Source organism: Macrobrachium rosenbergii, chromosome 53, assembly GCF_040412425.1.
Source record: "Macrobrachium rosenbergii isolate ZJJX-2024 chromosome 53, ASM4041242v1, whole genome shotgun sequence".
Taxonomy (NCBI): domain Eukaryota; kingdom Metazoa; phylum Arthropoda; class Malacostraca; order Decapoda; family Palaemonidae; genus Macrobrachium; species Macrobrachium rosenbergii.
In genome coordinates, this window is record NC_089793.1 from 10,412,185 (window position 1) to 10,422,823 (window position 10,639).

The window sequence follows — 10,639 nt, forward strand, 5'->3', positions numbered from 1 at the left end:
GGGTTACTTAGCCCATTTCATTGTATGCAGTAAGTAGCCTATACTGTTTTATATTAGGTATTAGGATTATAGACAATAAATATACATTCCCAGTAAAAAAAAAAAAAGTAAGTAGCCGGTTTCATTGTATGCAGTAAGTAGCCTACATTGCTTTACATTAGATATTAGGATTATAAACACAATAAATATACATTCCCAGTAAAAAAAAAAAAAGGTTAATTAGCCGCCGTTTCATTGTATGCAGTAATAGCCTACACAGTTTGACATTAGGTATTAGGATTACAGACACAATAAATAAACATCCCAAGTAAAAAAAGGTTAATTAGCCGATTTCATTGTATGCAGTAAATAGTCTACTCAGTTTTCCATTAGGTTTTAGGATTACAGACACAATAAATATACATTCCCAGTAAAAAAAAAAAGTTAATTAGCCGATTTCACTGTATGCAGTAAGCAGTCTACCCAGTTTTACATTAGATATTAGGAACAAAGACACAATAAATATACATTTCCCCGTCGATTTTGAAGAAATTGTACACGCGAGGCGAAGCCTGATAATCATCGGTCCTTATTAAACCTTTTTTCCAAAAGAAAATTTTAATTAGTCCACTTCATTTTATGCAGTAAGTGTTCTACACAGTTTTGCATTAGGTATCAGGAATAAAGACAATAAATGTACATTTTCCAGTCGATTTCGAATAAAACTGCGCTAGTGGGACGAAGTTTGAGACCCGCTGAGTTACAGCTTCGACCCCATAGCAACGAAAGACTTTCATACTCTCAAGCAATATTTTCGCTTTCCAGACATACTTTAGAACGAATCCGATGAGAGGATTTCCGTGCATACTTCATCATGTTTTGCATATCTAGGAATCAATGCGCAATTCTGAAATTTTCTCTAGAGGGAACGTTTCCTAGTTACGTCATATGTCCACAGCTTTAATTTGTTTTTCTTTTTCTTCTTCTTTAATGCGAGATTCTCTCCCTACCGAGAACATTTTCGAGTTACGTCATATGTCCACAGTTCTAATTTGTTTCTCTTTTTCGTCTTCTTCTTCTTCAATGCGAGATTCTCTCCCTACGGAGAACATCGAGTTACGTCATATGTCCACAGCTCTAATTTGTTTTTATTTTTCTTCTTCTCCTTCTTCTAATGCGAGATTCTCTCCCTACCGAGAACATTTCCGAGTTACGTCATATGTCCACAATTCTAATTTGTTTTTCTTTTTCTTCTTCTTTTTGCAGATGCTCCCGTGATGGACGGAGGACGCACTGACGTCGTCTACTCGAGAGTTGGGGAGAAGTCCCTCCTCATCTGCAGATACAAGGCCTGGCCGAGGCCTGTCGTCATGTGGTCGAAGGACGATGTGGTCATCAGTCAGTATAGCATTGTTTATTTTGGGTGTATTCATCTTAGTCTTTGTTACCTAAAGACTTTTTTCAATATATCACGGGCCATTTTAATTGTATTAATAGAAACCTTCGTTTTCCAAGGACTGCCTTGAGGTCAAATTGACCATTTTGGCTGCTTTAGTTGTATTAATCATATCCTTTGTTTGCAAACGACTCTTTCAATATAGCACTGGCCGTTTTCATTTCATTTGTCAAAACCTTATTTTTCAAAGAATTGCCTTGAGATAAAATAGACCATTTTGGCTGTTTTACTTATATTTATCATGGCCTTTGTTAGCAAAAGACTCTTTCAGTATAGTACTGGCCATGTTAATTGTAGGCCTATTAATCAAAACCTTATATTTCGAAGGACTCTCTTGATGTAAAACTGACCATTTTAGCTGCTTTACTTACATTAATCACAGCCTTTGTTTACAAAGGAATCTCTCAAGGCCTCACTGGCCATGCTGATTCTATAAATCAAAATCTTCTTTTTCACATGACTGTCTTAACAGGGCACTGGACATTTTAGGCGTTTTAAGCAACATCTTTTTGTTTTAAAAGACGCTCTCTGAAGTGGCATTCATTGGTGATGTATGGAATCATTTTAGACTTTGATAAATGGCTGATTTAAAATCGTAAACTGGCGTCACAGAGAACAACCATCGACGTTGGAAAATCAATAATTGCTATAGTATTATTTTGTCCTAAAATGGAAAACTACACTATCCGCAAAATTGTCGAAATTGAGATATGCCACCTACTGGGCTCGTGAAAGACTAATATACAAGTTACTGCAGTTTCAGAATGATTCTTCAATGCTTTCCACGAGTATTTAGGGGGTTCCGTTTGCAGTATCTGCAAAATCAGTAGTAAGGCAAGGGAGTATCTACCATTTTTCTCAGTTTTGTCATTTTTCAGATACTGCAGTCTTCCATTTTAGGGCAGTATGAATTACTAAATCTGACAAGAAAAAATCGTGGTAGAAAGTAGTGTCATGTAATATCGCATGCCCATAGATACTGTCACTCCTACGAACACTGAAATTTCTACAGTGACAGGATTTTGGCGAAAGGTTTATTTTTTTCATAACCAGAGAAGGGTTTTTTTAACAAAGAAATCAGCGAGAATACAACAAAAAATGCCTTAAAATGGAAAAACTCTGAGCCGAAACAGAAGTGGGAATAAAAGAAAACGGATCTCACCCTTTGGAATACGACCGCCGTAATTTAAAGACTCCTCATTTCTGGAGAACGAAAGAATAAACCTGGTCCGTCGGAGGAGGGAACATTCCTTGTTTGCCCCCTCTTAACAACCACCCCATCCCCTCCCCCCAACGACCTACCTCCGAAAACCAGGCGGCAACTGAGGATTTATGGCGACAGTATTTTACAGTAATGGTTGAGATGGTTTTTAACGCCAATGAATAGACTTATATTTTTAGAGCAAGGCGTGTAAACATGGACGCAAAGTACAGCGACCGGGGTATGTTGCCAATTACGGGGCCAAATTCCGTCTGCTGCAATGATTTCGTGTCTAAATTGAGGACGTACACAACGACGCAAGATGATTCTTTCTTATATTTGCGGTTTTAACAGTGACTTTGTAACTTTCATCACTGTGTTGTCTAAGTCTTAACATCTAAGGTTTCGCGTTTTTACATAATGACGAATCTGCATTTTGTACGGTATAGTCACATTTTATATAATATATTGTCACAAGTCTGATTCTTACACTTGCCGCATCATCTCTCAATATTTACGTATTTGCAATTCCGAAGTTGTCGAAAGTGGCAAAGAATTATTCACTCTTTATGAAATTGTCATAAAATTCTCTCCGATTTTTTTAAATATAAAGCATAGGATATTTTTGACCTGAAATAATAAAAAATCACAGTTTTACAACGTCTTTTGATTTCAAAATATTTACCTTGCATCAACCATTATCAAGCAGTGATGATAAACGACAGAAATATATCATTTCTGATCAATCAGTTACCCAAAGTGTCTTTGACTTAAAATGCCTAATTGCTTTAGGAATTAACTGGAGGGATAGGATATCAAAAAAACAGAATTTGAGAAGTAACGGGGGTGCAGCCGGTCGATGAGTACCTTAGGTTTCCACACTGGAAGTGGCTAGGCCATGTGTACAGAAGACAGGAAATAGTACGAGATAAACCGGGGTGGGTTGCCCTTGGTAGAAGAGGTAGAGGTAGGCCAAAGGAGACGTGTTTGAGGCCAATGAGGCAGGAAGCAGGAGACGAGTGTTGGGAAGATCTTGAGGAGTTAGCCCGGGACAGAATGTGGCGGCGTGAGTTCATCGATGCCCTATGCATCCCCGTGGGTACCACAGGAAATGATTGATTGATTGAATTACTTATAAGCCTTCCATGCTAGTAAGACCGTAATTTATAACGGGTTGTCAGTGATCGAATTAAAACGCTCATAAGACGAAATATTTTCTGATACAAAAACCGTAGCTAATCAGAATTCAATATGGGTATTTTTGTTCGTATCTTATTAAATTTCTGAGAAATAGTCAGAAGAGAGAGGTTAAGGCAAAATTCAATCAAAAAGTTAGGCTTGAAGACGAAAGAAAGTGGGATACATTTTGGGATCGCGCCTATCTTATAAGAGCTTTGATTTTAATAATTAAGGACTGAAACTCCCACGTGCATATCTATCTATTCATAACTTTTGCTGTTTAAACCCCCACCTAAAAAAAAAAAAATATTCAATGTTAAGGACAACGAGTAATACCGAATTTGCGGAGCTTTTAAAAAACAAAAGATACCAAAATCATTCTTCTGTCATATACGGATGACGCCATTTCCGTCGGTTTTGTGTTGTTCCTTGATCTTGCGACGCCAGTTTACATAAATCAATCATTCAACATCCCTCAATTGTTAATAAAGTAACCAGTTTTCCAAGAGGTTCTGAAGGAATGCCGAGGCTTGAATATAATACGAATTCTCTATCTGCATCTCTCTCTCTCTCTCTCTCTCTCTCTCTCTATCCTATAAAAGCTAAAGGTTATAACGTACGCTTACACCCTTCAGCAGACGACACGCTGGAAGATTTCGGGTCTCATGGCAACGGGACCTCCACGCTCGTCCTCAACCAGGTGGAACCGGAACACTTCGCACATTATCGATGCAACGTCAGAAATGCTCTTGGACAGAACGCCACTACGATAATCCTCGTTGGTATGTGTCTGTATTGTAGTGATTCTCTCTTTCTCTTATGTCTAGTATTCATTTATTTGTCTAGATGTAAGTTTCTTACTTTTACATATTTCTCTATTCCTCTTTTTCCCCCTCTCGTTTAAAATGTATTGATTCTTTCTTTTTTCCATTTTATATCTTGTTATTTTTTAAACTTGTATGCACGTAACGGACTGGTAAATATACTCTCTCTCACTCTCTCCACAATAACAGAGTTAGTAGTGACGTCACACATGAGTGTTACGTTTGCAAGTAACCAAAATTCACAATACTCAAACAAGTTTATTTTCTTAACATTCTAAGTGCATGTAATACGTAACACTCCAAAAAAAAAAACTTGGCCCAGTTAAACATAAAAATGGAAGTGAACTCATTCCTTTATATATTCAACTCTCTTGAGCTATAGGTTTGTCTCGAGCATGTTATAAAAACTGTTATTAAAATTATGTAAAACACAAACCGTTATTAAAATTATGTATAACACAAGGCTTTATGACAAATTCCTGTAAATACATAATAAAAATATCTTGAAAATTTTACAAAAATACAATTAAAACACTTACGCAAGTACAAATTAACGCTTCGGGGTTTAAAGCATCATTTCCCTATTTCTCATTTCCTCACGTCAGCGTCTCCACTCTTCCACTTCGATTTTCTTCAGAGCAAAGGAGCTTCCCGAAAATTTTCCCCTTGTTTTATTTTTATTATTCTTTTTTTCTTATTTTTTTTTCTTTCTTGAGCGAGTGAGTGAGTAGAAGATGCCTTTTTATTTTCTTAAATATTATTCTTTTTATTTTTTTTTCTTGATGAGTGATTGGGTAGAGGATGCCTTTTTTCATTTTTTTACATTATTATTATTTTTTCTTGAACGAGTGAGTGCATAGATGATGCCTTTTAATTTTTTTATTATTATTTTTTTTTCTTGGGCGAGTGTGTCTAGAAGACGCCTTTTTTATTTTTTATTATTATTCTTTTTATTTTTTTTTCTTGAGCGAGTGAGTGGGTAGAGGATGCCTTTTTAATTTTTTTTATTCTTCTTCTTCCCTATTTTTTCTTGAGCGAGTGGTGGGTAGAGGATGCCTTTTTTATTTTTTTTTTAATTATTCTTCTTCCTTATTTTTTCTTTTTCTTCTGAGCGAGTGAGTGGGTAGATGGCGCCTTTTTATTTTTTTATTATTCTTTTTTTCTTATCTTTTTATTTTTTTCTTGAGCGAGTGAGTGAGTAGAGGATGTCTTTTTACTTTTTTTATTATTATTGTTTTCCTTATTTTTACTCTTTTTTTCTTGAGCGGGTGAGTCTTTTTATTTTTTTACCATTCTTTTTTATTTTTCTTTTTTCTTGAGCGAGTGGTGGGTACAGGATGCATTTTTTATTTTTTTATTATTATTTTCTTATGTTTTTTCTTTCTTTCCTGAACGAGTGAGCGGGCAGAGGGTGCCTTTTTGTTTTTTTTATTATTATCCTTCTTCCTTATTCTTTTTCTCTTTTTCTTCTGAGCGAGTGAGTGAGCAGAGGATGCGCGGTCGTCTAAATGCATAGCATAGCCCTCAGTCTTAAATCTTGCGGGCCCCCAAATGCCCTCAGCTTCCGTGACTTTTTTTTGGTTCCTTCCCCCGAAACGGACACGTCCGAATCATGAACCGACATGGCCCTGATGATGAGGTTACAGAGAGAAAGAGCACAAGTTTGCTTGGACGTCGAATCTCTGGAAACCAGAGCACGGCATCAAATCATGCAAGCAATATCTTTCCCTTCTTTGTTTTAATTTTTTTTTATATTTTTCATTTGCTTTAATCTCTGGAAATCAAAGTACGTCAAAGCATGCAAGCAATATCATTAGGCAATTCCTGTTTTTGCTTTGATTTTTTTTTTTTCATTTGATTTAATGTCTGGAAGGCAAAGTACGACGTCAGATCATGCAAGCACTATCATTTGGCAATTCTTTTTTGGCTTTAATTCTTTTTTATATTTTTTTATTTGCTTTAATCTCTGGCAACCAAAGTACGACGTCATATCATGCAAGCAATGTCATCTGGCAATTCCTACTTTTGTTTTGATTTGGTTTTGTATATTTTTCATTTGCTTGAATCTCTGAAAGCTAAAGTACCACGTCAAATCATGCACGAAATTTCATTTGGCAATTCCCGTTTTTGTTGTAATTTGATTTATATGCAATACACTATTTTTCATTTGCTTTAAATTTATTTTCTTTGTAATTCTGGGCAAAATGATTTAGGCCTAATGCATATAAGATTCTTAGAGTCAGGGGTAACAAAGGCTGGAATATTTCTGACGATTCAGTCGGCCTTATGCCAGCAAAGTCCCTTGCCCAAAGGCAACGCGTAATAGTGGTAAGGTGTTAGAGACAACGGGTCTGTTGCAGTAAAATGCCAACCAGATCATGCGATAGGATAAGGACCAAATTCAACAGTGTAAATGTCCGATGTGGTGAACTGACGGGTGTAACAAGATAGCCTGTGAAACAAATAGATGATAAAGTGAGATGAAAAAACTACAAAATGGAAAATAATTTTTTTGAAGAGGATACGAACATACTGTATACTAACCAAAACACTACCTTATATGTCCCAGGGAACAAATTGACAAATAAAATGAAGTGTAAAGGACCCAGATAATCAGAAGTTAACTGTTTAGGGAAACAATTATTATTTAAACTCGCCTATTGGAAGGGTGTACGTTATAGCACTGAGGTAGGCCGAACTTAATAGAAATATATGGGTTTTCTTTTCATATCTAAGGAAAGAAATTTAAATTTTTTAAACTTCTTTGTTGTCAGAATAAATTTTACAGAAGAGATTTTAGAATATAGAATTTTTTGGCCAAATGCCAAGCGCTGGGACCTATGAGGTCATTCAGCGCTGAAATGGATATATACACCAAAAGGTCTAAAAGGTGTAACAGGAGGAAAACCTAGCAGCTGCACTCTGAAACAGTTGTTAGGAGAGGGTGGAAAGTAAGATGGAAGAAAGAGAATATGAACGGAGGTAGTGTAAAAGGAACGAAATGGGTTGCAGCTAGGGGCCGAAGACATGCTGCAGAGACCCTTAAATAATGCCTACAGTACACCGCATGAGTACTTGCTTCTTGGAAGAATGAAGAATGAAGTTTATAGCACTTAAAAAAGCCGAAGTTCAGAAATAAAAAGTTTTTTATCCACTCAAACGGAAAAAAAAATCAACTTCGTTAGGAATCAACCTCCACAAACGAAATGTCCGAATTTGTCAAACTATTGACATTTCTCGATCACTCTTTGCAATGTCCTTCTTCCGAGTCCATGACAGTAATGAGTTTTATACTGCGTTTATTTGCTAAGTAAACAGACAACTTAATCTTATAATGTACTTCTTAATCGCCAATCTTTCCCGGTCGAAGTGGTGGGAATAATACAAAAGATATTTCACGATTTATATATATATATATATATATATATATATATATATATATATATATATATATATATATATATATATATATATATAACTTTATCACATACATACACAATTGTTCTGTGCATTAGTAGAATTACTAAAGGACCTCATTCAAACTGGATGGCATTAAATACCATCCAGTTTGAATGAGGTCCTTTTAGTAATTTATATATATATATATATATATATATATATATATATATATATATATATATATATATATATATATAATCCTCACATCTACTTCCAATCTCTTTTTCTCTTTCGTCCATCATTGTAGATTTCGTGAGAAGCAGACATACTCTTCTTACTTTTCTTCTCAACCTCTTTTATTTTTTGCTTATTCTTCCCTAAAGAAAAAATAACCAATCCCGTTATCACTGGAATCCATCTTCCCCGATCCTTCCGACAAAGAATTCAGTCACTCAACTCCTAACAAACCCGACCTCCCCACCCCCGCCATCCCATCTCCAGACTTTCCCTTCCAGTTCCCGATACCTGCATTTTATTCCCCAAACCTGGGGAAAATCCTTAGCTGCAGGATCTTCATCGAGCCCTTGCACGCGAACCAACAACCACCCTCTACATTTTAGAAGGTGGCGCCGATGACCATTGTAGTTGCGACGTCAGTCTACCGTCCAAGAATCAGCCAAAAGAATCATCGAGCTCTGGCTACTGCCATAATCAGCTTTCCTGGGCGTAATCGCAAGAAGAAGAATCAGAGTGGGACTTCAGAGATTCTCTTTTACCCGAAGAAGAGATATCGGTCATTCGTACCCAAGGGAAAAAGGCGCCTCTCTTTGTCATTGTTCGCGCTTCTTGCACGTCCTCGGGATTTTACTCCAGTGGGTGGGTGATGGAGTGTGATTGGGGGTGGGGTACCAATTGTCAGTGGGAGTCCTTGAGAGGAGCCCTCTGCCTTAGAAGGATACTTATCTTAGACTGGGTTTGTTTATTATAATATTAGTATTGGTTATACCCATGAAACCAATCACTTCCTGGGTAATGTGAATGCATATATATATATATATATATATATATATATATATATATATATATATATATATATATATATACATACACACACATATATATAGTGTATGTGTGTTGTGTTTATGTGTACACATATATACATTTTAGATGAAGTGACTCAGCTTGTGTTAACCATACGGTTCTCAGCAACCAGTACACCTCGACACAACCTTTCTTATTTCTGTTTATGACATGTACTTTCTCTGTACTCCATACATGCAAGTAAAACAGAAAGCACAAAAAGCAAATTTTCCTTGAGAGAGAGAGAGAGAGAGAGAGAGAGAGAGAGAGAGAGAGAGAGAGAGAGAGAGAGAGAGAGAGAGAGAGAGAGCGTGTAAATATCCGTTTCGACACAAACTGTTAACACGCCCTGATTTTGCCACTGGCTTTCAGGGGTCAATTTTCAAACTTGCGCTGATTCAGCTTTACTTCTCTGTTCTAAAAATGAAGGACCTTCGTCTTTTCCGCCTTTCTGTTGTGCCTCTGCTCTTGAAATTTCAGATTTAACTTGAAACGTGTTAATAGCAATTATTCCCCGTTTTCTAAGTTCATCCGTTGCATTTTCTTGTTAACAAATCATACCCTCATATCTGTGTGAATTTTGATGTGTTCCGACTACTTACTAAATAAATAATTTTCTGCTTTTATTTACCTCTCACTTTTATGCCATTCAAACACCACCTTCCATTGACCTTTGCACTGCCAAGAGTCTAATAGAACGCTGTTATTTTGGCCCATTTTCACACAGACCTAATTTCCCCTCCTTTCCAAATCACTACAGTTTTCACAACGACCTCGTCCTAACCAAAATTTCACATCGCACTAATCAATCAGGAGAGAAAGTCAGACAACTCTTCTTCTTCTTCTCCCTAAGACGAATCCAGAGAGAAACACCTCCCAAAATCCCGTTTTTCTCGACTGCCAAAACTGAAAGCCGGTAACGAAATCCTTAACGTGCAATCGGCTTCCGCGTTTAATGCTATTATGGCCTAAAAGCCTATTACGGGCCGTCGGCATTGACGAAATGGAAACCGCCTCTGCTTTTGGACTGGCAAGTTTGCTTGCGCCCGGCATTCGCACAAAGAGACGAGGCCTCCAGTGCTTTTGAGATGTTGTTGTAGTTAAAGCAGTATGCCGCGGTATTCCGAAGTGACCTTACGGGCAAGGGAAGAGGGAAAAATATGTGCTTGCGGTCGCTGTGATTTCAAGCAGGTGGGAGTGCTGGCGTGGTTGGTTTGTTATTCAGATCATTTTCTAGAACAAGTGGGTATATTTGAGAATAACGGTGTGTATATATGTATATGTATATATATATATATATATATATATATATATATATATATATATATATATATATATATATACATACATATACATACATGTACTATATATATATATATATATATATATATATATATATAAATATATATATACGTATATATTTATATATATGTAAATATATATATATATATATATATATATATATATATTTATATAATATATATATATATAAATATATATATACGTATATATTTTATATAT

The 10,639-nt window shown here is 36.1% G+C and overlaps 1 protein-coding gene and 1 long non-coding RNA gene across 2 annotated transcripts in view; one reads left to right on the forward strand and one right to left on the reverse strand.

Annotated features, from left to right (window-relative positions):
• LOC136834282 (uncharacterized) overlaps positions 1 to 10,639 on the reverse strand; it is a 461,458-nt gene that overhangs the window by 423,721 nt on the left and 27,098 nt on the right. The gene's annotated exons all lie outside the window — the stretch shown is intronic.
• LOC136834035 (uncharacterized) overlaps positions 1 to 10,639 on the forward strand; it is a 284,741-nt gene that overhangs the window by 256,376 nt on the left and 17,726 nt on the right. The window contains exons 7-8 of the mRNA XM_067096292.1: positions 1,246 to 1,377; positions 4,454 to 4,597. Coding sequence (XP_066952393.1) covers positions 1,246 to 1,377; positions 4,454 to 4,597 — 276 coding nt within the window. The remainder of the gene's footprint in view (positions 1 to 1,245; positions 1,378 to 4,453; positions 4,598 to 10,639) is intronic.